Below are 26,958 nucleotides of genomic sequence, written 5' to 3'. Positions count from 1 at the left end.
GACACGATCGACTTCCCATTTTTGTATTGAATGCTGCATCTTTTGAATATATATATATATATATATATATATATATATATGCACTTTTGTTGCTACAAATAAAAGTTAGGAACCCTAGAAATTAAATTAATGTTCATAAAATCGGAAACCCTAAAATCTACCCTACTATTGTTTTCTATAATCTAGTGTAACCTTGGAATTATTGATAGAATAATAGTCTATTTCATCTCTGACAAAACTGGAGAAATTGATCTGGTTTTGGTTGAGCAAATTTACTTAATTTGTCTATGGACCTATTAACCTCGTTTTGACCTAATAAAATACACTACTTACCCAGTTCCTTTTCTACACACGCTTTCCCTTTAAAAACCTTGTTATTATCTGATTCGAAATAATTTATCAAATATTGCTCTAAATAATGAATTCTATTCAAGATTAATAAAGCATTAATCTAAGTAATTCATAAGACCTACTCAGTAAAATGGTTATGATTTAGCTGAAGGTTAATTATTTACTCTGTTTATTTGCAAGAAAATATCTGAGGTGCAGATATGTGTATTTCTTTTGTTCAAGCTAGATTTAAACGGTGCAACTGGCTTGTTTGACTATAGTGCATTCTGTCATGAAACATTGAATTTTTGCAGTTTGGCACTAATAGTATATATCCAACAAGGAAATTACACTCCCTTTTTCTTTTCAAGAATATATAGTATATAGCTCCAGAGACAGTCAATTTTTATTAATGATTTAAAGATCTGAAATTATGTATTGTGTTTGGACAATAAACATGAGGAAAAGTACCTCATTTTCATTAAAATACACAAGATTATGATCCCAAGGGATATTTATATTATTTATGGAACCTAACTTTGGTCTAGATCCACCTCAGGTACTTGTTTCACTTTTTACTTCTTCATTTCCCTGCTTCTCCCAAAGTTTGGTAATTCTTATGAAACAATTCAAAATATTCTGAACACACACTGCACCCCCTACCCCCAAAAAATGAATGCTGAAATTTACCTTGTTGTAGTGTTCTTGTGTGTTAATAATACCGGCTAATTTGTTATATGTGATGTTGTTTACTATCTTAATGTTTTAGTGACGATTTGCAATATTAATATTGTTTGCATAAGCATTTTTCAGTGCAAAGCAGATTTCTTTGACTTGTCATGTGGAATAAATTAAGCAATGATCAATTTTTTTTTATTCTTCTTCCACTAAGGATATATTTTACTTGAAACTTCTTTAATTTCTATTATATATATATATATATATATGTATATATAGCAGCATGATCAAGAAAGAAGGTAGAACTGTGAAAATCTCTAAGCTTATTACTTCATGTAATTACTTAAACTTGCAGGTTTGCCATGCATATTGACATTTTTGGTGAGTAGAATTCCCTTGTTGGGGAGAATGGAAGAAACTAGTAACATTTGCTTGTACAAAAGTGTGACTTGAGGGGTTTGACGAGATATATACCAAGACAAATTTCTGTTGCCAAATCATTTTGAAGTCCTCTACCTAAATGAGCTAGCTGTAAAGTCCTTATGTTTCATTATTACAAAATCAATTAAGCAAAGCATTTGGACAAGATAAGAGATATTGTCAGTCATTGCAAGTCTTATGTTCAACAAAATTTGGATTATGATGATATGTATGATGAGCTAGTAGTATTTTAATGCTATTGAAATTAATAATGCAAATCTTGAATGAAAAGTAGACCTAACTTGTTCTTTTCTTTGCTAGATAAACCCTAAACGGATACCCTAAATCCTTTTGTTTTTATATATTTCCTTGTTTTTTTTTTTGGTTGGTCAAATTAATAGGACATACCCCCCCCGGAAAGCACAAGACTAGATAATTTTTTTGTATAGATTTTGATTGATAAAATTCAATGTTCATTAACATCCTGATGTCATTTACATATAAAGGTGAGATCTGCATATCCATTTTTCTTCTTTAATAATGGTCTTAGACATATCATTCACTTATAAATTTATGTTGTTGAATTAAGGACCATTTTGCAGGGACCCAGGCTTAATAATTGTTACCCTTCTATTACAAGGTTAAGCTCTAAGACTCAACTCTCTCGATCCTTGCCACATGTATGTATTCAAATTTGCAAAGAAACCATATGTTTTCACCGCCAATATTTTACTCTTTCTGTTTTATTTGCTAGAATTAATAAGATCAACATAAAATGGTGTGATAGGAAACATAAAATATTGTATTATACCAACTTTTCATTAAACCTCAATTATATCCAAAAATAAAATAAAATAAAAAATAGAATTAGTAATGAAATTTAAGAATTGAATCTCCCCAAACGCAAGAATTACATTCCCAAATATTTGCACTTTCGTCCGCAAATTTGTAGAAAGAAACATAATTGATTTCCATATTGCTTTTGGGGTTTTCCCTTTTGTTCTCCTAAAAGCGGCCCAATTAAATTATGATAATAAGCTAAGTGCGGCCCATTGGAATATGGCTCCCTTTGGCAACTCATCAAAGTCACTAATAAATTATCTTGTTGTAACTAATAACAAAATGTTTGACATCTTCTCTATGTTATTATTATTATTATTTTTATTAATTTCAAGCCATAAATTCATTAATAAATCAATTTTTTTTTTTTTATCATTTTTTTTTCTTTGTTCAATGACCATCACTATGAGAATTGAAGAGATGGGGGAAATGATTTTAAATTTAATGTGTATTTCACCTTATAACAAAAAAAATAAAAAAATTTATTTTTCACAACATAAAGTATATGTAGAAAGAAAAAAAAAAAGTCTATTATATTATATGAAAAATAAACAGAAAAAAAATTGGAAGCTCCTTTGTAAAGATGAAACCGTCCATATGATATGATCTATTACTGGACCCCACTATCAACGGTTGGGATTACACACAAGTGCGTTGCAAAATCAATAGGCAAAATTTGGGTTAAAATAAAAATTCAAAAGCAAAGAAGGCGTGTAAGTTGTATAATCCAATCCCTTCATGCTTTTTCTTATGTTTAGTTTCTTTCAACCTTCTGTTTTCCTTCGTTTTCTTTCGAATTGTTTAATCCCCAAACAAGACAATAATTCGTGTTTGTTTATTCATAGCTTAAACCAAACACGTCATCAACAGTCCCATGTCTTTGTCATGTCATGTGCATAACAAAAATTAAAATTTTAATATTTTTTTTACAACATTCATTAAAAAAGTGGTATATGATTTATTTTTAAAAAGTTATGGTTCAAATCTCTCTCCATCTTTAAATTAAAAAACAAAGTTAGTAACAACTTCATTATTCATCATAAGTTATTCATTAATTACATTAATTAATTTTTAATCCCACCTTAATAATTAAATAAAGTATTAACCCCCAATAATCTACACTCTTTTCACTGATCTTTTGACAAATATTGGAGTTGGAAGTGTTTGTCACGGTTCTAACTCCTAACATAATTATATTTATAACATGGGTTTCTATCCTAATAATTTAAGAATAAGACTCCGTCTGTCAAAGAAAACGATTTTAAGCATAGTTTATAAATGCAATAATTTAATACTAAAGTTGAGTTCTTTCGATTTTTCTTCAATGTTGACAGTTGTTTTCCCCTTCCTTGAGCTCACATTCAACTAATGATCACTCACCTCCAATTTAGAATAATTACTTTTTTCAAGTGCAAATAATGGAGTCCAACAAATGCATTCTAGAGCTCAATATTATTCTTTTGTTTTTTAATTTTAATTTTTCGTTTGCAATTTGTCTAGACAAAGTATGAAAGTGATGACTGCCGCTTGACTGGGTTTTTTTATTAATTAAATACGGGTAAAGATTTTTATGATACAAGGGTAATGGGCTCGAAGAGCTTGAAATTTGATTAATCTAATCGGATAGATTTGACTGAAATTATTTATTCTCTTACATTTTTTTTTGGGGGGGGGGTTGCCTAGGGTTTTAAGTTGGTTCATGACTACTCTTTCAATTATGGCTTCAATGGTGGTAGTTGCCAACCAGGATATCACACCTGCTTGCTGCTGCAACCTGATTAACCCATATAATCGATAATTCGTACGGAATGATTATCAAATTTATCGACGAACAGATCTCTATGCAAATTAATTGTTCAAAACGTTATAAGCGATAAAATATTTAAATGAAGAGAATTAAATTGTAATTTAAGAATTTTATAAACACAAATAAATCATAAAAAAAAAGAGAGTGAAAGAATGATTTAACACTTGAGAGGTTGAATATAAAAGTATTTTGAAAGGAATGGTTATCGAAGTATTTATAATTCACAAAAAAGTATCTGACACACCTCTTCATGAATATACCTGAAGAATTAGCACTTTGGAAATTAAGTAATAGTGAGGCTATTAATCAATTTAAATTCTAAATTTTCAGACCTCATTCTTCGACACTACTACATACTAGATGAATTCTAAATTTTGAATTTTATAAAAACATTTAAAACACTTTAGAAAACAAATATTAATGATAATATATACAACATTAATCATGTCTAATAACTAATATATATATATATATTTAATCTATGAGTGTTAACAATGTTAATAATTTAAAATATAATGCATCTCACATTTGATTGAAAGATTTAATTATTGATGAATAAAATTAATTTTTATATTAATTTTATTTATATTTTAAATAATTATATTTAAATAAAAATAGTTATTATATAGCAAATTGTAGAATCACATTTTGTCCATGATCCTTTGTCAATTAAAATCAGTCCAAGCTTAATTGTAAAAATTTTTATTCATTTTTATTTCATATATTATCATTTTTTTATTTTTATCTTATGGTTTATTTATTGTTTATTTTTTTTTATTTTCATTATCTGATTATTTAAAAAAAAAGATTGAGATTAGGCTTGATGATGATAAAAAAACATAATTAGATGCTAATTTTTAGCTTTGGATGCTAATTAGAATTGAATTGAAACTTTATCAGCATGAATCTATGTATCAACACTGAATATACAGAAAAAAAAAAAAAAACAAAAGAAAAACAAAAGGGGAAGCCTCCATCGCCACTAGGCCCTCAAGGCCTCTCTTTGGTGGGAAACCTTCCCTTCCTTAACCCTGACCTTCACTCCTACTGGGCTGTATTAGCTTGTACCTACGAGCCAGTTGTGAAACTCCAAATTGGGAGCACAGATTGGGTGACGCAGAAGGTAGCTGTTGATGCTTTGAGTGCTTTGGTACTACATTCAAGCAACTTGATTGCAGATAGAGCAGCTTCAATGATAATAGTATTGGAGGGTTACCGCTCTGACAGGATGAAAATAGTTAGAGATAGTATGACAGAAACATTGCAATTATGGAAGAAGATTGCAGGAAAAGGGGAAGATGAAACTGCAGATGACCAGAAAGCCTCGTCTCATGATGGTGAAAATGCTCAATCAGTTGAATCATCTGAAAAGAATGTCTTTAAAATTCGAAATGTTGATGACAAAAATACAGATCCATCAGCAAAGGATTCATCTAATAATCTGTCCCCTAATTCGGATTCTGTTTTCAAAGGGAAAGGTGGAAGCATTTCTGACAAAGCAGTGGTAATTTTAAAGAAGAAAGCTCCTGCATTAACAAACAAAGAGTTGAATCTGAAATTCTTCTAGAAATTGGAAACAAGGGTTTCTGGTGATTTGTCAGTTGAAGTAGTTGTTCTTCGCAGATATCTTAATTCTTTGAACTCGAAGAATGAGGAAAAGCCAGAACCAAATGATCCAGCCTCAAGAAGAAGGTCGAATAGTGTGGGAAATAGCCAAGTGGATGATTTTCATGCAACTTCCAACAACATACTAAAAATTTAAAGCAATTTGACAGTGGAAGAGGCTAAGATGGCGCTCGAAAAGTCATAGCTTTGGCTTCAGATTTGGGACATTAAGGGACAATTTTTGAGAATCTAGCTCCAAATTTGTGACGTGGAGGTTGAAAGAGGGTTCATGGTGAAATTTAGGAGTTTTCTGATCATCAATAGATGGCTAACGACGACGTCACAGTAGCTGACAATGATGGAAGGCGTGAAGGTGAACAAGTTTTTTTGGAAAATATAAAGATTCGGCAGCTGTGCTTTTGAGTTTTTTTTTAATTCAATTATAGGTTTTTTTTTGGAGGGAAAAAAATAGAGAGAAAATCAGAAACAAAAAGAAGAACTCAGAGAACAAAGAAGGCAGTACACCTCCAAGTAGTGGAGATCCGAGAAGGTTAAGCCCACAACTTTCCAATCCTGATTCCTAGAGATAGAGATGTTATCGCGAGAAACTGCTAGTACCACGTGAGAAAAGAAACAACGAGCAACTTTCTGACGAAATTTGAAACTTTTTGATCTCCGGTGAACGGCCAATAGAGGTCGGCAGACGGTGGCGTGGGGCGACACTAGTGCTAGAATCTGAAAATTGCTAAATTTTGCAAATTGAGTTCTCCTGATTCAACGGGGAGTCAGAGAAAACAGTAGTTTTTCTTAGAACAATGACAAGAACTGGAGGTCAGATAGAGATGGCGGATTGTGCTTTTATATCCGTATAAAACGATGTCGTTTGCTAAAAAATCAACTGACCCACATGTATTTGTTAACCCGATCCGTATTCCATTACCATCCGAGCCGCTGGCCCTTGCCTTCCAATTGAGCTTGAGCCACCAACCAAGTCATTTCTTATGTGTGAAGCCGAGCCACAACGAGTTTTCTAAGCCGAGCCACTAATTGTTTTGGTATTTTTTTCCTTTTTTGTTATTTTGGTCATTATTCATTTATTATTATTTTTTGAATAAATAAAGCAAGATAAATAAATAAAAAAATATGTTTTGAAATATTTTTGAGGAAAAGTTGAAAGTATCAATTTTTTAAAAAAATAAGTTTTCTAAAAAAATATTTTCGATGAGAAGTTAAAAGTATCAATTTCTTTGAAAATAAGCTTTCTAAAAAATATTTTTGAAGAAAAGTTGAAAGTATCAATTTTTCAAAAAAATAAGTTTTCAAAAATAGATTTTTGAGGAAAAGTTGAAAGTAACAATTTTTCTCGAAATTAAAGTTTCTAAAAAATATTTTGGGGAAAAGTTGAAAGTATCAATTTTTTCTGTACAAAAGCAATCATTTTTTTCTTTTTATTTTCTTTAATGTTAAATAATCCGCTGATGGAGCCTCTGCAAGCGAAATAGTAGTTTTCTTGCATACTCTTGATGTGAGAGAACTTTTTCAATTTTTTACTAAAAGTATTAGAGTCAATTGAGGATAATTTTTAATAATTAATTACTTGATAAATTTTTAAGGCTTATTGGATAACATAAAATTAAGCTGGTACCATCTTTCGATGGGCGTTGTGAGGGTGCTATAACCTTTCTCATTCAAATCCTATTCTGGTTAGTATACCTGAACCTATTTTTTTAGGGACCCTTAAACTTAGGTGTTTCCTGAAAAGATAGATTTCTTACGTGATCAATCGTACCTAGATAAAAAAGATTGGTGGCGACTCATTCAAGTCAATGTCTAGCGATGGATCCTCGAATTTAGAGGTTATGACACAAATAGTCATCACTATTTGAATATAAATAGATTATTATTCATAAAGATCATGATTATACAAAAAGTCATAACCCACTAAATAAAAATTTATATCTGTTCATTCATTATAAATAAATCTTTCAATATAACTATTTTCACTGTTTTTGATTGGAGAATTTGAGGTTTTGTTGTATCCTAAATGTATAATTACATTTAAGAAAGTGTTCTTCATGCCTTAAAATCAAAATTCTTTTTTATAATTACTCTTTTCTTATTTATTTTTTCTAACAATTTAAAAGCAATTATGATAAATTTATATTTCACATGAGAAAGATACAAAGAAAAGAAATTGATATGATTTGGAGATCAATATTAGAGAAGTTTTCTTAAGAGATAAATTAAATTGTGAAATATCTAATTTGTCTATTCATTCACGTCTTTTAGTTCCATAATGTTTATAAAATAAATAAGTAAATTTCAGTGGTCAAACTATATTGGGATTTCTGATTACAAGGGGATATAGATATTATCTCCATTTATATAGTAAATATTAATACTTTTTTTTATTTTTATAGGATAATATTTTGTACACCACTCCTGAATCAGATTCTCATGCCTTAAATGTGGAGTTTTCTCATTTGTTTTTTTTATGGAACTCCTGATTTGCACTTGGCAAATTTCCTTCACATGGTCACGACTGTGGCGAAATCTGGTTCTACTGAAAAACAAACAGTTTTTCATCTTGAACAGCCAAAATGTGCCAAAACTTCCTGATGAAGAACCTGTTTGGTCCCTTTCTTTTGCACATTATGAGTTGGAAAATGATGAATTTCTTGGGACTAATTCTGCCACAAAAGTAGAAAATGAGTAATCCATTTCAAAATCCAAAAAAAAAAAAAATAGGGATCTACTCAAACTGGCCACTTGTGGATTGGAAAACAGCACCTGGTCTCAGTAAGAGACATGCACCTATCTCACAACCTAATGATGGCTCAGAAAAGCTTATGTATAATGGTTCTGAGCACGTTGATTCATATACCAGCAGTGATGTTCCAGTTGAGATGAACACCAATATGCCCATGAGAGAAAATATGGCAACAACCTCAACAGTTCTAATTTTGCCAGACTCTGGAAGTGTGGATCGCCATCATGGCAACACTTGCAATCCAGCTAAGTCCATTGTAAGAATCGCATTTGATCTTGTTGATTTAAGTCTAGTGTCGGATAACCCTCAGCTGGTTTCATTTGAATTTAGCGAGAGAAATCAGTTTAATACCGATCGTTTCATCTGAATTTAGCCAAAGAGATCTGCTTCATACTGGCACACCTAGTGCAACACAAGCTTTGCTAACTAAGAAATTGGGTGAACTTGTTGCTTTCAAATACTTTACTGGCACCTTGGGTAAGATAGTCAAGTAGGTCAATAAAGATAACGAAACTGGGTTACCCTATGATTTAGTGGTAAATAATGAAGGTTATATTGAATACATTGAAGTTAAAAGCCACCAAATCTGCAAGGAAAGACTGGTTCAATATAACAACTAGAGAGTGGCAATTTTCTGCTGAAAAAGGTGAGTCTTTCAGCGTTGCACATGTCATTTTATTAAGTGATAAAGAGGCTAAAATCACAGTATGTACAAATCCTGTTAAACTTTGCCAGCATGGCAAGCTGCAATTAGTCGTTTTGATGCCATGGCAGCGGAAGGATTCAGTAATCGTGTCCTAACTGGTGCCATGTTTTATATGTGATTTTGTGGATTAAATTAACAAACTGCTCTTTGGAATTACCTGTTGGAATGTCCCTTAGTTGGCTACTTTTGATGCTAAAGAATCTATTGCTTGAATGCTGGAATCACCAAAGTTATGTCTCATATTTGGCCCTGAGCAACTTCTAACTCAAGGCCGCTTCTATGAAATAATCTGACATAGCTGAGTTGCATGCTAATACATTCTAAGGTACATTTTTGTGGTATGATTTTTCAAGAGAACATGGTATCCCCTAGAAAGAAAACTAAATCCACATTTATGAGAAGCTCCAGAATGGGATTTAATGACACCATTCCTAGAATCCAAGATGAGAATTTAAGGCATGTTTATAAATTAGAAAAGAACATGCAAATTTAATGCTCCAAAGGCATCAATACATGTATGTGTTTAATTTTATTTTGTGATGGCATGGAGAACATTGGTATAGTTTGTCATATATCACGAAAATAAATTAAATGTGATGGAATTTTCTTTCTTATACATATAAGAAAGATATGAATTATGGAGATACAATGCTATCATCCAATTAATTCATTATTGGTTAAAGACAATGAATATATTTTTGCTTCTTGTACCTAAAAAATGACATTTTGTAAGCTATTAAAATAAAAAGTGAATAAGTTTTCGAGGTTTTCAATAATTTCATAACAATGGTAAGGATGTAGCTAGTTATATACTATATTAACACATGGGCTTAGATAATAATATTGATTTGTGAATACTGTAAGCCTTAAAATTAGCCAATCAATGATTTAACCAATACAAATTCATCACGAATTTTTACATAAAATATGAGTAGAACTCATATTATAATTATTGTTTATATTATTTTATGAAAATGATTCTTTGGATTCATGTTTCATGACTTGCATTGATATGGTGATCTAGATATGAACACATTGGTCACAAAATGATTATGAATGTATTTGAAATTGAAGTTCAATATACTATGAACTCTTATTGTATATAAGCATATTGGTCCTATGAGTAAAGTTTGAATTTATTATATTTTTGAAAATGTTATGACCAATTAAAAGTGGTAAATAACAGAGATATATAGGCTACACAATGGTGAAGAAATAAAGTTCTCATAAAATTTTGAAATTAAGTTTAGATGTTTCAATAATCATGAACTTGGAATTAGCCAATGGGCAATTACTTTATGTATTGAAAACTCATGATAACATTGGAGATAGTTAATTTTCACTAAAAGCCATCATTATAAATAAGCTAAATTTAATAGCTAAATCTACATGATTTTTAGGTATGATATGGATTATTATGGTTGGCTTAGAATAGCCATAAGCCAAAATTGATGTCACAATCTTGATCACGTTATGATAATTTTTTATTATGTATATAGTCTAAGTCATTGATTGTACAAATGATTTATCATCTATAGTTTTTTATAGTAAAAATTTTAAAGTATATTTACTTTGAAAGCCATGAGTGATTCAAAGGTCTTAAGAATTTGAAAACTATTATAATAGCAAAAAGAATGCTATTTGATCCATTTAGGTGATGAAAATGGTTTTGTTCATAGTAATAAAAAATTATTAATAGTGTCCATAATGAAATACATTCATATAAATATTTATGAATTGATATAAAAGTCTTAAAAGGAGACTATAAAAGCATGATTATATTTGAAATTTGTTTATTGATATAAACTCTTATATTGAGTTAAAATATAAAATTTTTAAAACTTTTATTGATATCAGCTAGTTATCTTTCACTAAGGGTGAATTTGGAGGCCCCTACTTAAAAAAACCACCAAATAATGAAAAAATAAGTGAAATGACAACTTGATTAAATATATATGATATCTTGATAATTGAATGGGATTTTTTTTTAATAAAAGAATGTATACTTGCACATAGTGGGGATAATATGAATCAAAATAAATAAAAATTACCATCATAGTATTGTAAGATTTTAGTATAATTTTATGAGTAAATTATACAAAGTAATAAGTTTAGACACTTATTAAAGTAAAATCATAAAAAAGGTCTTTAAAAATCTTAAAAGGACTAAAATCATTTGATTTATTCATTGAGTTTATTCAATTATACTAGAAGTATAACTGTATTAAAAATGTATAAAAGTATGAAAATAGAATGGTTGAAATTAATGAATATAGAATTGTGCCATAACTAAAATCAATTATTTCTTAAAATGATAAGAATGAGGCAACAATGTCTTAAGTATATAAATGATACACAAAATGAAAAGTTTGGATATATTAGCCTACAGTGATTATATTGAAGATTTAATCTTAAATGGAGGTAATTACTATAAAAGACAATTTAATTCTAAGATATTTGGTTAGTAGTACTACAAGTAGAATTGATTTAAACCTTTACTATTAGACACTAATAATGAGAACCCAATTTTGAATTAGTAACCTCTAATTACAAAGTTTAATGGGTAAAAACAAGTTATTATTATGTGTCTATTAAGCACTAGTAAAATTCATTCAGATTTTAGAAACTAGTGTGATCCATTACATGGAGAAGATTTATTTTTATACTCTTAATGGAGTTTTAAATGTCTAAAGCAATGGAGATATAATGAAAAATCTACTTATATAAACATAGAAGTGGTGCTACTTCAACAAGAAAATTTGAGATCTCTCTTATAAATGTTTATGAATAGGATAAGCATATGATCATAATAGTGCTAAAGTGGTTATAAGCCTCTGAGAGAAAAATAAATAAGTATTATGTGTGTTATATTTTCAATTATAACATTAGAAGTTAAGGTTTAATCTGTGGATACCATCAACTTCATTAGAATTCCAAGATATATACGCTAATTGAAGTTTAAATCAAGAAACACCTTCTTGTATTCATAATATTTATTTGTGTGAAAGATAAAATTAAGCACCAACATTCCAAACTAATTAGGTATTGTTAGTAGTTTAGAATATGGTACATCCTATATTTGATAGAAAGATTTAATTATTGATAAATAAAATTAATTTTTGTATTAATTTTATTTATATTTTAAATAATTATGTTTGAATAGAAATAATTATCATATGATAAATGATCATAACTATTTGAATATAAATAAATTATTATTCATAAAGGTCATGATTATACTGAAAGTCATAACTATCTGAATAAAAGTTTATGTCTATTCATTTATTATAAATAAATCTTTCAATATAATCATTTTCTCTGTTTCTGATTGGAGAGTTTAGGATTTTATTATATCCTAAAAACATAATTATTTTTAAGAAAGTATTATTTACGCCTCAAAATCAAAATTCTTTTCTATTATTACTCTTCTCTTACCTTTTTTTTTCAACAAACAAGGCCATTAATCGATGAGTTTGATTATGCTCTATATAAGCTAAATAAGACAAACAACACTTTGAAAATATGATAGGAAAGGGTTTATCAGTTCAAATTATATGAATTTAAACAAATATATAATTAAGTTTAATTATAATACATATCCTAAAATAAGATTAATAAGCTTAACTAAACAGTTGATCAATTGGTTAGATAAAAGTTGAAGCATTCGATCAAGGGAACATTTTGTGTATAAATTAAGAATACAAGGCCATAAGTTATTGGTATTAAAATTAGAAAGAAATACTCATGTTAGGTAAACCTACTAATTAGAACATAAACCCTTGGTAAAGTGGGTCCCAAGGATACTTCCCCAGGGGTGCGCTTGCCTCTAATCACCATGATTGCACTCACGGCCTCTTCCCAGGTATGCCTATTTATTGACATAATGAAATTTTGATTATTCTAAGCGAAGTCATAATGCTATCCGTTCCAGGTGATCTGCATTTGGACCAAAGAGATGTAGGAAAGGAATCCTTGTAGAATTTTTGCTTAATTGGTTTTACATCTAATAATTTGTGTTATTATATAAAATATTATATTCGAATAGTATTTTATATAAAAATTATTTATCAAAATTTGTAACATAAAAATATAAAATATAATTTTTTGATTTTATTAAATTTATTTATAAATTTTTAAAAAAATTTTAATTTTTTTAAAAAAATTTAAACTATATTATTTTTATATTTTCTATTCATACTTTGTATTTCAAATAAATTATCTAGTCTAACTCGTTCTTTCGCTTGCATCTTACGAGCTAACATTATTTACATGTTTATAAACTAAGCGATGATGACAATAGTTGCAGGAAGCAATCATCTTGGTTTTGGAAGAAATAGATTGACCCTGTTGCATGCTGTGACTCCAGGCTGATAATAATATATTATATAAGAATGTCATATAGAAACAACCCCCTAACAATTGCTTTCTTATAATTTAATATCCCTTGTAGGAAAAAGGACACCATAGGGTTCAAATTTGTATGTATATTGGTCTTTGATAGGTATGAAAGAAGAATGTATAAAATTCAGGATAACCCGAATTTCAATGCCTTTATCAGATTGTCAAATGAAGTTGCTCTATTATTGTGGCTCAGTAAACATTGAATATCAAAAGAAAAGTTAACCACCCCCGAACAAACTATGCGTTTCCAGAATAAATTATCATTCAGTCATCGGAACTGACAAGAATTAACCACCGCAGTTAGGGAGTTAATTTTATCTAAATCGAAAATTTGACTTTTTATGTTAATAGAATAGAAATGGATATGATTATAAATTTTTTATCAAATATAGATATGAAAATAAATAATATAATATTCATCCTTTATTCATATTTTATATATTTTATATATTTAACAAATTAATTTTTATTTAATAATATAAATTTTATTTTAGATTAATTAGAATAAATATATAATTTTATTTTAAATTAATTAAAACTAATATATTTATATTTAAAAATATATATTTATAAAAAATTACATAAATATATAATATAAAAAAAGCTAAAAAATGCTTTTTTTTTTATCTTTTTATAAAAGCTTCTTGTTCGGAAGTTATCTATACATATTAAATACCTACAGAAATGAAAATAAGGATGAATTTGAAATATTCATTGAATATAAATACAAATATTAATATAATATAAAAAATCAAGAATAAGAATGAGGATTAAAAATTCTTTACGGTCTCGTATCCTATCTATTGACATTCCTATTCGAATTAATTTATTGCACCAATAATATACGTGAAGTGTCGTAGATAGAGCTGAATTCCAAGTTGTAATAAAAATTTTGATTGCGCAATGAGAAAAATGCCTACATTAGGATGATCAAAAAGTTATAGTACTAAGTTTTCTTGGTAACAGTCTCGGCATATACATCATTCTTTGGAAAAAGATCAGCATCAGAACAGAAGCAGGATCACACTCCCTAGAGAAAAAAACAAAAGGATGATTCAGCTTAGTTCCTCATCATTCTAAGGGCAAGTGCTTGTAGTTCACCCAAATCACTATTATATTGTCTCTTCTTAGGATAACCTTGGAAAGAAAACTCCTCTCTGCTTTGTATTTCTTGCATATTCATGCTATCAGCACTGTTGAGTTCAATCGACTCAAGTGAGCTTTGTGGGGAGATTGGATTTATGTAGCTTGGATAAGTTGGAATGTAAGGGACACCAGAAAGGTTTCCGTGCCACTGACTCTGTATGTTATGTGAATTCATAGCATTTATTTGAGCTTTGACTTGCATTAATTGAGTTTGCAGGCATGCCACCTATGAAATCAAGAAAAAAGAATATGCAAGAAGATTAGAAAATGGTTGCATAATCATAACTGTATGTCGATACTTTGTTAAAGTTAAAGACAACCATAAAGAAAAAAAGAAACTCTGTTGGCAAAAACTCTTGCAAAACAACTCATCGGTCATGAAAGAAGGTGGTGAGGAGGGGCAATTTAAAAAGTTTGATCTTTACGAAATGAATGTTAGCCGACATGTAAAAACTTTTAGAAATGTTCAAATTAGTGCATTGGAATATTTGTTCTAACTATATATGCAAAACTTCCCTGAAAAGAAAAATAATAATCTTCTAACCTGTTGTTGCAAGGCGAAAATATGAGCAACGCAACCATAAACAGGATCTCTTATCCTTGCTTGAGCTTCATAAGCAATAGTGACAACCGCCTCACAACGATCATGAGCTGGGATATGCAACAATAATTTGGACACATTGCTGGCACCAAAAACTTTATGAATGGCTGCAAACCTTGCAGGGCCTTGTTCTGAACAGAAATAAGGCGCAAAAATACAGTCAGAGGCACATTTTCGTCTCAGAAACTTGCATGCACCACAAGGGGAGCTGGTTCCAGTGGCAGTGCCAGAGCCAGATGACGCCATGGAAGAGACTACAGAGAGAAAAAGATAAAGAGTTTTGAGAGATCAGTAGAGATCAGTAGCTAGACCAGGAATAAGAGAGCAATAATCTTAAAATTTTCAAAGCACACGAGTACGCTAGGAAATGATGCTAAAAAAAAAAGGGGTTTGGGGAGGAGGGATGATTGTTTGGCAAGGTGAGAGTGGGGCTGTTGGGGGCTCCTTAAAAGGGGCACAACGAATGGGGTAGTCTTATAAGAAGTGTGAATGGGGGGACATTGAAGGCCTTTATGAAGGGTTCTGAGGGAACATTTATTAATGGTCTATGCAATATGGGGATTGTTTTTTAATGGTTAGATCAAGTTACTACTCCCTCTATTACTCTTTTTTTTTTTTTTTTGTCTATTATTAATGGTCTATGCAATATGGGGATTTTTTTTTTAATGGTTAGATCAAGTTACTACTCCCTCTATTCCTCTTTTTTTTTTGTCTATCTTTCTTTTAGATATCTTAAAATTATATTTTTTAATATTTAAAATTTTACTTTTTTATATTTAAAAATTATTTTTATGATTTTTATGATTTTTGACATTAAAAATTATAAAACTTTAATTTTATAAAAAAATAAATTTAATATTGAATATATTAAAATAAAAAAAATTATTAAACTCTGTGAAAATCAATATATCCCAAACATTTTAGATCGAAGAGAGTATATGATTTGGACTTTGGTTTATATTGTTAATGGGAATTTAATTTTTGTTTGAAAGTAATTTTAATACAATGTTTGATTTTTGGTGGGGGGTTTTAGGAATTTAGTAGAAAGTTTAGTTTTCTTTTTCCGCCGATCGCCGCACCTTGGAACTGCTGCTCTTTGTCGCTTTGTGGGCGCTTCTCTTTCTGCTACCTTCCTTAAACCCTACCGACAAGCACTTAATTGAATTACAACATCTTTTTAGTGCATTTGGTTAACGTTAATGATGTTGTTGTTTGTGTTAAGAGAATTTTTATATTCGTGTTTGGTTTCGGCATTTACATGTTTCAAAGATAATCTTCATTTTCTACACAAACCATTACGTTGCCGGGCAATGTTCCGGACTTCAGTATTTTCACAAGGCCCTCATTGAAGCGTACCTGCCAACCAGAGCCATCAAAACTTGTCATCACTTTTTAACTCAATGCAATCACCAGATTCACTTCATTCTGATTTGGCAACCGTTTTTTAACTAGGCAACTTTTCTTGTCCCCCCGAACCCCCAATGGTCGGAAAGGTCTGCTTGATTCAATGTTTCTTGTCGCCAACGCACGTTTACTCCACCAGATCACGTTTAAGAATATACAAACAAAAACAAGACAATAAATAGGAAAACATCAGACCAAATTAATTCCTAATGCTAGTTAACTAATTGGTAATTGTCATCTATTTCTAGATTCTTATAACCTAATATAACCTTTTTAAATCAACTTTTTTCAGTTTATTGTTATTTGATAATTAAAATTAATTATGATGACCATTAAGATATTGACAATCAAAACAAACTGCAATATAATGTATATATAATAACATTTCAGATCAATTTATAGGGGTTAGCAAAAAGGCAAACTGAAATGCTGAGAATACAAAAATATGTATGTATGTATGTATGTATGTATGCATGCATCTGGCATCAACAAACGTGGAAATATATCAATCAACCCAGAAGGCTAAACTCTAAAACAGCTGGAACCAGAGCAAAAATAGCGCGGCGCATTGGTACAACGACAGCTCTGTAGCTACCTCAACTCAAATACAACATGCAAAGGAAAGTGTACCCGAAGAATATATGGCCGCCAAAATAAGCATAATTGGGTTAAAGGGTCGTCACTTCCTAACAGAGGAAAATGGCAATTTGAAAAAAAAAAAAAAAAAAAAGAATACCATTCCAGTGTCATAGCTCTGACTTCATCTTCCTCGCTAGCTAGGCCTCTGCCACCACACCACAGCGCACCAAGATCAGAATTGATAGTTCAAGCATCGTTTCCAGCATTTATAGTTCAAGTGAAGTTACAGCGTCATCCATGCATAGGCAAACTAACAATTTCCGTATCTGTAATAAGATACCTCTCGTTTATAATACAACATTATCTAATCGAGTAGCTGAATGTTATATACCCTTTGGCTTTCTCCAATATTCAACTTTCAGCACTTGCTGTTTCTGATAAGCGTTAAAAAACTAAAACAATGGGTGGAGAATTCAGGTTAGACTGACTTAAAACTACTGAAGTTAAGGGATCAAGTCCTAAATGCGGCAAAAAATATGGCTTAAACTCCAAGCTCTTCGAAGTGAAGCAATCAGTGCTTGTCACATGACAAGTTTTAACCCCATCATAAACACAAAGCATGTTGAATTTGCCTATAATTGCAAAAGAAGACTGCAAATGAACAGTGAGTGGATAAGTCGGTAGGTTCGTTACCATTTAATCCCACCATATAAAGAGAAAAGCTGGAAGAATCTTAGAAGAAGGAATCAAAGTTGCAACTGTTTTTCCATCATTTACAAGCAGTTTTCACACGGATACTAAGCACAAACTAAAAAGATCTCCAAGCTAACCCCAAAACGAGATCTTATCAGGACTCAATCTTGCTTAAGAAAATCCAAAATGGGACAAACTTCAATTTTTTAACGTTTACAGATCTTACCTTCGCCTAAGCATATATAAACATCCATTACAACCCTTATCTCTTGTGATGAGACCTCACATTCAGCAAGAACTGCATCTTAACCTGTCCAAAACAACAGTACACAGATGGTAAGTGCAAAACATATTAAGAACATCAATTGGGTTCAATAATAATAGCAATGATATCATCTTATTACATGACGACCAAGACTGCTACATTGAGCATGCAAGGTTGTACGAGTATGATGGATTAATATTATATCTGTCATTTACCCGTTTGAAGAGTTTGTGTAATGCAAATGTGTTGGATTGTTCCCTTTCTTTCCCGTTATAAACAAAAGGTACAACAAATTCGCAACTTCCTTTCTTTTGATATTTGTCTTCTGGCAAGACACCAGCCACCAAAAAGTGTTTTTATTCCTTTGATGATACAATCATTAGCTGTAGTGAACAAATTGTTAGTTGTAGTAAAATACAGTCACAAACACCCAAATAAGATGATTACAAATTGTTCTTCATAAATATGGGTGATTGGTTCTACAAAATTTATCAGATCTGTAATATAAACCCTAATCACCACGTAAATGCAAAAATTAATGTGACTATATTTCAAAAAACAAAAAAATCCTGATACATCATTCTTCTTCTGTCTTTTCCCCAGCTCATTTTTCAACCAGTTCTAATGCACCACAGGAGTTAGCATCATCTCTACATGAAATAACAAACTTAAAATCATAATTATAGCTGATTTAAGTTCAGATTCTAAATAACATACCTCAAACGATTTTCCTGATCTCTCGAATTCCAGCACACTAAGAGCAACTTCACAGCTCTGTGAGACAATAGGCTGAGGATATCTAGCAAATTCCTCAAGCAGCACTACACTTTGATCATCTACAACAGTGGCATAATGAGGAATCCAATTAGACTAACCCAAGACATCAAAACAGTAAAGAGGCAACATTCATAAGCCATGGTAGTCATCCAAGAATCCGTGTGAGAGAGAGTGATCATATCTCATGGCTCAGCAGCGCTTATTGCCGACCCCTTATGAGAACTATAAAAAAATGGCTCAAGAAAGCCTCATTAGCAACACTCATAAAAAGGGAATTTTAGGTAGGATTATTAGCATCACATGGTCTTACCTGCAATGGAACTGTGAGCTTCAGCAGCTTCATGCGTAGCCATTGGGTGCTCACCCACAGTCCTGAAATATTGCTAACTGCAGCTGAAGCAGCTTTATTTTGCAATTGACCCAAGGCATAAGCAACCTGTATTACAGCAAGGTAACAAACATAAAAATAGATCCAGTTGTAAAAGAAACACATCAAGATTGCATAAGGGAATAGACAATTACTTAAAGGAACATCATCAAACCTCATGATTCAACAAAGCACTTTTAGGCACCAAAGAAGCAATAAGGGCAGAAACAACTTCCTCTCCACCATAGTTTTGGAGAGCAAAAAGGGCTAAACACCTCTCATACATGCCTCTTTCTTCATCCAACAGCACCTCCCTTAATATTAGACAACATCAGTAAATAGCCTAAAAAATAAACATGGTAAATAGAAGTAGCATCCATTACCGTACCTAAGTTAATCAACAGATGAATGAGATGAAGCTGGTGCAGCAGGATCAACTGACAAAAAAGGTGACTTTTCTTCCATGGATGATTTATCATCATTACCAACAGACTTTTAACTCCTCAATTCACTGGAGAGCCAGTTCACATTTTTCCCAGGCTTCATGATCAGGATCCAGAAACAAAATGTTCTTTAAAAGAGGAATGTTACTCTCTAAACCAATTGCATCAAGCGCTTCGGCTGCGTGTGGAACAATAACATATCAACCATTTAAGGAAAACAGCTTCATATAACAGAGATAAATAAAATAATACCTTGTACTATAACTACAGCTTAACAAGAACCAACCTCATGACGAACAACGGGATGCTGAGAAAGATCATTGAGAGCTGCTTCTAAAGCAGGGATAGCTTCATCATCTTGCATTTGACTCAAAGCAAATGCTGCTTCATAAGCCAATTAATTTGATGAATCCATGGTCGCTGCAAGGAGATAGATGGCAGCAAAGATTAGAAGAGAGCAGATTTATAATATTAATTCATTTAAAAAAAATCACCATTTACTCATTTTTTTGTACGATTTTCTTAATATAAATAATTAATTCTAGCAACTAAACCATAGAATTTTATCCCAGATTAACTCTAACTCCCATCATTCCATTTTCTGCATTGGTTTCGCTTCAAAGGAAAATTATGCAAAATGGAATTAGAAAAACTATTCGAAAAAAAATAAAGTAATTAGTCCTCTATTAAGCATTAACATATATATGCTTAAAAAACATCTTCAGACAGTAATTAGAAAAAAGAAAAAGACACATAGAATTTTGATACGTAAGACAATGAGGTATAATACGGACCTTGAATGAGAGCGTGCCGAGGGCCAGAGCCTTTCAGGTTGCGAAGGGAGAAGAGCGCCTGGAAGCGCTCGGATATGGGCTGGGTAAGGTCGAGCAAACTGTTGCAAAAGAAATTTCTCCGTGTTGTTGAGCAAGGACGACCCCGATGCTGACACGCTGTCGTCCAAGGAACCCATGATTCGACGATGCAAAGCAGACGGCGACCCCTTTGAGTAGTGGCTTGTCAACGACACGGGTCATTTGTTGAAATAATAGAAGCAAGTTTTGGATTTTAAAAATTTAGCCTAAACACTTTTTGTGGGGAATCTGTTATCCCACCAACCTTTTGTTGGGCTTTTTTCGGCCCATTTGTTTTGCTAGTTTTATCTAATCTCCTCTATTTAAAAAAGAAAAGAAAAAAAAAAAAAAAAAACAGAGTAGAAGTCCACGTCAGCGTAGCCCCCACAAAATACATACTCATGTCATCGTCTTCCCAATCCCGTAGCAAAGATCCTCCGATTAAAAAGCAATTGAAATTTCCCCTCGTAACATAACTATAAATAGGTGTCAATAATATAAGTATTTTCATATTTTCTTCACAATTTTTCTGGTGCTATAGTGGCAAGGAAATCAATTCCAACTTCCCTCCGAAGGTAACCTTTTCCCCCACATTCTTTTTAACTATTCTCTCTCAGATCTGAATTTCTTCACTTTCGATTACCCACTTTCAATTTCTTGACTCGCATTCTCCATTTTTTTCAATAATTCTTGAACTAATTTCTCTAATTTCTTGAATCGGTACTGATTTTACAAGTACCCAAAGGGCTAAAAGAGTTTGACTGGCATTCCAAGCAGATAAAAAGGACTTTGGCTCTCCCATTTTGAAGAAACATGAATCCTAGACGGTTAGTTGAATCTCTTTTGTGCGAATTTTCGTAGCCAGTGATTTTTCAAGTTAAATTGTTCGCTTAGATCTGTTTGTAAATTATTGGCATCTGATCAGTTATTTGAAACCCATTCCATATAAAATTCCTTTAGTCTGATATTTTACTCGTAACTTGTATAATTTCATGTGATTTATATCTGATTTTGCTTGTATTTCAGAGAGGGTTTATTCTGTTGGACATGGTTATGAACTCTTAGGGCATATGATCCCAAGAAGGTGTTACCTTATAGACTATAGTCATGTTCTTGTACCAAAATTTTCAATCTCTCTTTCTGAAAGCTGAACTTGCAATCTAATTATATATCTGAAATGATAGAATGTCTCTTTGATTGTTAATCCTCATTATGACCTCGGTTTATTGATTCCACGCTTCATCTGAAGGAAGTGATTATTATACTATGTACTTATTCTAGCAGTCTAATTACTAATAAGGTGCACTTGTGTGCAGGGACATGCGGAACAACAGAGTTGCACTTTTTGATGGCATTGAGGAAGGTGGCATAAGGGCCTCGTCTTCTTACTCGCACGAAATTGATGAGCACGATAATGAAAGAGCAATGGAAGGATTGCAAGATAGAGTCAATCTGCTAAAGAGAGTAAGTCTGATCTTGGCTGCTGAACTCAACCCATCTATCTCATGCCATTGTAATTGCATTGTTTGTGCTGCTTCCATACAGAATCCTGTCATTATCTGTAATAGAATGATTCTTTTATATTCTTTAATTCTTATTCCTTCCCTTTTTCTTGGTGAAGTAGGAATCTTAAAACTCTTCTTTTAAAGAATATTGAAGTTGATAAGCTCCTGTAAATGTAGTAGTCTTTTGGACAAATCTATGTTTTATTTGACTGCAGGCTTTTCTGCTATTCAGGTTTTGAGGCTCTAGCGTGTTTTGTGGTAGATTTTAAGCTTGAATCTTGATTCACTGAAATATTCTAGAAATCATAATATGTTTTTAACACAAACTCGCACTGAATATATTAATACATCCTGAAACTCTGTTTTTTTAAACATAAATATAATGCAAGCATATTCTGATACATGTCACTTCAATAGCTGTCAGGTGATATACATGAGGAGGTGGATAGCCACAATCGCATGCTGGATCGAATGGTATCTATGCAGCAGTGATAAAACTGTCTTCTTCTGAATGTTATCGGTTTTGCTGCTGCTGATATTAGTTATGGCACATGATTTGTATTTAGGGAAATGATATGGACGCATCAAGGGGAATACTCTCAGGAACCATGGACAAGTTTAAGATGGTATGTGACGGGGTATCTTTTGCTCTTTGCAACTTTGGGTAGCTTTCATTTCTTCCTTATATGTGTGTGAGGATGCAGGTCTCTATCTGGTACATCAACTTTTTCATGCTGTAATGAATTTGATCTGCCTCTCAGGTATTTGAGACCAAATCAAGCAGAAGAATGTTTACGCTTGTGGCATCTTTTGTGGTTATTTTTCTTGTCATATACTATCTTACTAGGTAACTGGTCTATGGTGTATTTGATACAGCTGCAAGGTTGATATGAGAATTTGGAAGACCCTTTTAATACATGGTTACTTACCGTAAACAATGTACTTCCTACATGTAAGATATTTTGGCATGTTTGTATAAAGATGTTTTGGTATATCGAACGGGTCTTTTTCCTCCTATAACATAAACAATATGCATAATCTTTCTTCGATTCCTGTCAATGGCTTAAGATATGAATCCAGGCTGTTAGTAACTCTTCCAAATTCCTAGTTAGAACTGAGCCAATGACTGGCTGCTAAAAGTTCACTCAGGGTGAACTTTGAGTCACAATGTCTTAAAATTTGTTGTGTTTGATTTCTACGTATGGCTTCAGAGAGGGGATGTTGGTAGCATAATTAGCATATGTTTACCCAACGTTTCCATTGGTTGGTTACTAATTACGTGTTATGGAAGAAAATATTTTAGCCTTTAGGCGTTGGCCGACCTTTTTTTCATTGCTAGCTTTATTTTTTCAGGATTCAAGACAACGTCAAAGGAATTAAGGATTTGAATCTTGAGCTTAAGCTCTATTCGTTGGAAAGATATAAGAGAATTGTATATGCATTAATATAATTAATAACAATGTGACTTATCAAACTTTAACAGACTATTTGATCGTTTGAATAGAAATGGATACATACTGCCAATCGGTTAGAACTTTTGAAATTGTGTTGTTGGTATCTACGGATTGCGCAGCTAAACTATATTATAAAGGGGGGCCGCTTAATGGAAAAAGTGCATGGTTGCATAGAACTTTGTGCAAATTTTCTCATTGGAGCTCATAATAAACTTATCCAAAAACAACTATACAGCCTCTGGAGGCTTGATCTCCAGTACCGTTCACCCCATTGATTCACCATATGAAGACCAAATCGGCTTAAAGTTTTTGCGACTTTATATATCATGCATATACGGTTTATGCACTGATCATATAAAGTTGCCTTTAAAAATGGAAATGAATTGCAGCTGTCAGCTTATGGTGTTGTTCTATCACACATAGTTTCAAGTATAATATCATGCTTTTGGAGGTAACTTCACGGCGCAAATAGTGCTAATGCAAACAGATCGATGCGTCATCCAAAGACATTGAAACGCAATTCTTTTTTCCATGAATTCGTTTTTAGAACCAAACAGATTAACGAGACATTCTTGTTGTACAGCCTACTGATCTCCTGAATTTCATAAGCTGACAAGAAATGGTGATTTTTGTTGAATACCAGTTTCATATATGACAACTTGTGACGGGAAAGCAGTAACGTCTAAAAGAATTCGGGCGCATTTGGATACCACCGCATCCTCAATGCAATAGTATTCATGAACTTTTGGGGCTTCAATTGCATCGTGAAGTGCATTTGGATTGCATCCTGCAATGCAGTTGAAGCTTTTTAATCTCACTGTTTCTCTACTTGGAGACTAGAGGAAGAAGGATCCAGTAGTTTACTCTTTTCTAAAACAGTTGACTTCCCCTTCTATGGTATTCGACTATCTTATAGTGTAAAATTGAAATACAATATATTTTTCAATATGGCAGTCAACTGTTTGCTTGAAAATTCAACTGCTTCATTTTCAGATACGGTAGTCGACTATCTTTGGTTGGACAATCAACTCTCATATCTAATCTCATATTCATTATTATAATTGTTTTCAAATATATATTCTACCATTAATTTTAATTTTATCATTACAGTAATTAATCTCATTATTATTATTATATTCAAATTTACTATAATCAATATTACAATCTATCTGAATGGTTCTATAATCTGATTTATTCGCTAGTTCTGATTTAGTAATTAGTACTTTTGTAATTTGATTAATGCTACTGATTTTAGTAGATTTCAACATATTTTTTTCTCAATATTTCTATGTACTGTAAAAATTAAGTCTCTTCGTGGATTGTTCTTGCTAATTCTAACAGGAAATTAACTATATATATGGGAAAGCACATTTAAAAAATTTTACTCATCTTTATACATATAATTAGTATATTAATTAGGAAAATGTTATACACATAAAATATTCACACGTATGTACACATAATTGATTTTTTTCTCCCAAACTTTTCTAACCTAAAAAAATAATTTTTGTATTCCTTTCTTTTTTAAAAAATATCATCACAAAACAGTTATGTGTACATATATGTCTTTGTCTTTTATATGTATATAGCATTGTACATTAATTTATAACCTAACTACTCTAGTTAGTACCATCATAATGTATCTCGAAAAGGAATTTTTGATTAATTAAAATCCTGCTCTTAAATTTATCAACAATGCTGTGCATATATATACATATATGTTGCATTTTAATAAAGGAAAATTTTATATCAAGATAAGAGAACAGCAGATTACAACTCATGAATGTGTACTTGAAGGTGGAGGAAATTGCTCTTCATCAGCAGGCTGATGGCCATTGTAAGATAAGATGTTCTTTCAGGCATGAAAAAAAAATACTATCTTCCTTCCATTTTTTCTCCTTATATTCTTCATATTTCGTTTCTTCTCAGTCGTAATCGCCATAAAAAATATGTTCCCAAATATATTTATTGAGGTGGATGATGAAACAAGTAGTTTGATTATCTCATTAACTTAATTTTTCGGCATCAGAAAATATATCATTCCTAGCTAGCTACTACTTGATAAATAATATTCCACAACTACTGTACATATAGACAGAGAGAAAGCTCTTAATTATTAGTATCTAAATCGTATACTATGGATCATGACCTAATCGTAGCTCCAAGTCTAATTTATCTTCTTGACTACTTCCAATATCTGTCTTCTTGTTTTCATGATCATCTACATGGGAATGGGATGGACCGGTTCGCAAGCTAAGATTCCTAGGCCAATCCTCATCGCCAAACGGATTCAGATTCTGTGAATTGTCTGCAAACAATTCATCACTGTTGTGTGTGTGGGGGGGTCTAAAACCCCAACCTGAAACTGGGAAAAAAGCTTGATAACTTACATGTTCCTCAGGAGCTATGGAATAATGTGGCAGATAGCTTTGGATTGGCTGATAGGAATAGGAGCTAGGGCTTGCGTAATTCTCATCATCAACTTTGCCTGAAACTATAGGAACTGAACTAGGCCTGCTCTTGGCTCTATCTTTCCTGTGGATATTCATGTGCCCCCCTAAGGCTTGTGCAGTGGTGAACCCTCTCTTGCAAAACACACACTCGTAGGAAAGGCCAGTGCCCATATCATCGTTGCTTTGCTCTGATCGATCAGTCTCTTCACTCGAACTCTTCGAGTCTTCAAGCTGGTTGGCTTCCATGGAAGACTCCCAAAACCTCACCAGAAATTGATCTATAATATGCTTAATTTGTTGGAGATTAAGGTCATGTACTGGAAATAGAAAGAGGAGGGCATTATACGGAGGAAAAGATGAGGAGAAATAGTTAGACGAGAGAAATAAAGGACATAGGCATTGGGTAAGTGAGTTGTATGAGGGTAATCTGAGAGAAAAAGTCTTAGATGTTCTCTGGGAGAGTTTTTCTGTTAGCCGGCTGTGCTTGTGGATCCATCTTTAGCAGACGGTAGTTAATATTTTTATTTATTTGTCTGCCAATTTTAAGCTCTCTCTCTTTCCATCTCTGCCTAGATTTTTACCCATATATTTAATTTTGTATATAGAGCTAGCACACCTATATATATATATATATATATATATATATACACTTCTTAATTACTTAATTCATGGTAATTAAACCTATTCACATTGAAGCATAATTCTCCATTTCAATTTGCCAACTACCAATCTTTGTGTATCAAATACGTTAACCTTGGAAACTTTGAAATTCCTTTGAATAATCCCATTTCTTTTACTAAAACACACAAAGGTAAGCGCTGAGAATTAACATTTTCAAAGTTTAAAAAAAAAATACACCTTTC

At 31.8% G+C, this 26,958-nt stretch overlaps 4 protein-coding genes across 7 annotated transcripts; 1 reads left to right on the top strand and 3 right to left on the bottom strand.

Annotated features, from left to right (window-relative positions):
• Positions 1–14,417: 14,417 nt before the first annotated feature.
• Positions 14,418–17,863, bottom strand: LOC111314300 (LOB domain-containing protein 16-like). Its single transcript, XM_089752361.1, has 3 exons — positions 16,661–17,863; positions 15,248–15,558; positions 14,418–14,929 (listed from the first exon to the last, which is right to left on the bottom strand). The coding sequence occupies exons 2-3, from the start codon at positions 15,548–15,550 to the stop codon at positions 14,618–14,620; spliced, it is 615 nt and encodes a 204-aa protein (XP_089608487.1). The 5' UTR covers positions 15,551–15,558; positions 16,661–17,863; the 3' UTR covers positions 14,418–14,617.
• A 138-nt stretch (positions 17,864–18,001) lies between these two features.
• On the bottom strand, positions 18,002–19,390 carry LOC149512143 (deoxyhypusine hydroxylase-A-like). The gene is made up of 3 exons (XM_089752362.1): positions 19,333–19,390; positions 18,963–19,081; positions 18,002–18,290 (listed from the first exon to the last, which is right to left on the bottom strand). Exons 1-3 carry the CDS (start codon positions 19,373–19,375, stop codon positions 18,243–18,245), a joined length of 210 nt encoding a protein of 69 aa, XP_089608488.1. The 5' UTR covers positions 19,376–19,390; the 3' UTR covers positions 18,002–18,242.
• A 1,709-nt stretch (positions 19,391–21,099) lies between these two features.
• On the top strand, positions 21,100–23,683 carry LOC111314299 (bet1-like SNARE 1-1). 4 transcript variants are annotated; one of them, XM_022915504.2, is made up of 7 exons: positions 21,100–21,258; positions 21,420–21,510; positions 22,000–22,147; positions 22,606–22,662; positions 22,755–22,814; positions 22,893–22,949; positions 23,542–23,683. In XM_022915504.2, the coding sequence occupies exons 2-6, from the start codon at positions 21,497–21,499 to the stop codon at positions 22,926–22,928; spliced, it is 315 nt and encodes a 104-aa protein (XP_022771239.1). In that variant the 5' UTR covers positions 21,100–21,258; positions 21,420–21,496; the 3' UTR covers positions 22,929–22,949; positions 23,542–23,683. The 4 variants fall into 4 exon arrangements, with proteins under 4 accessions (XP_022771239.1, XP_022771237.1, XP_022771238.1 ...); XM_022915502.2 differs by lacking the exon at positions 23,542–23,683 and adding an exon at positions 23,065–23,180; XM_022915503.2 differs by lacking the exon at positions 23,542–23,683 and having other exon boundaries at positions 22,893–23,180.
• Positions 23,684–25,624: 1,941 nt separating this feature from the next.
• On the bottom strand, positions 25,625–26,592 carry LOC111313440 (uncharacterized). Its single transcript, XM_022914118.2, has one exon. The coding sequence runs from the start codon at positions 26,339–26,341 to the stop codon at positions 25,778–25,780; it is 564 nt and encodes a 187-aa protein (XP_022769853.2). The 5' UTR covers positions 26,342–26,592; the 3' UTR covers positions 25,625–25,777.
• Positions 26,593–26,958: the final 366 nt, after the last annotated feature.

Source organism: Durio zibethinus, chromosome 23, assembly GCF_047325235.1.
Source record: "Durio zibethinus cultivar Kanyao isolate XHJ-2024 chromosome 23, ASM4732523v1, whole genome shotgun sequence".
Taxonomy (NCBI): domain Eukaryota; kingdom Viridiplantae; phylum Streptophyta; class Magnoliopsida; order Malvales; family Malvaceae; genus Durio; species Durio zibethinus.
The sequence above is the reverse complement of the archived record's forward strand: the minus strand, read 5'-3'. Positions and strand labels throughout refer to the sequence as shown.

Coding starts and splice junctions, on each gene's coding strand:
- LOC111314300 (XM_089752361.1), bottom strand. CDS start 15,550: ATGGCGTCATCTGGCTCTGGCACTGCCACTGGAACCAGCTCCCCTTGT. Junction 14,930..15,247: donor TTTTCGCCTTGCAACAACAG/GTTAGAAGATTA, acceptor TTGATTTCATAG/GTGGCATGCCTGCAAACTCA.
- LOC149512143 (XM_089752362.1), bottom strand. CDS start 19,375: ATGGCTACGCATGAAGCTGCTGAAGCTCACAGTTCCATTGCAG. Junction 19,082..19,332: donor AGCTCACAGTTCCATTGCAG/GTAAGACCATGT, acceptor CCACTGTTGTAG/ATGATCAAAGTGTAGTGCTG. Junction 18,291..18,962: donor GATCAGGAAAATCGTTTGAG/GTATGTTATTTA, acceptor TGTTTTGGACAG/GTTAAGATGCAGTTCTTGCT.
- LOC111314299 (XM_022915499.2), top strand. Junction 22,148..22,605: donor GAGTCAATCTGCTAAAGAGA/GTAAGTCTGATC, acceptor TCACTTCAATAG/CTGTCAGGTGATATACATGA. Junction 22,663..22,754: donor ATCGCATGCTGGATCGAATG/GTATCTATGCAG, acceptor ATTTGTATTTAG/GGAAATGATATGGACGCATC.
- LOC111313440 (XM_022914118.2), bottom strand. CDS start 26,341: ATGGAAGCCAACCAGCTTGAAGACTCGAAGAGTTCGAGTGAAGAGACT.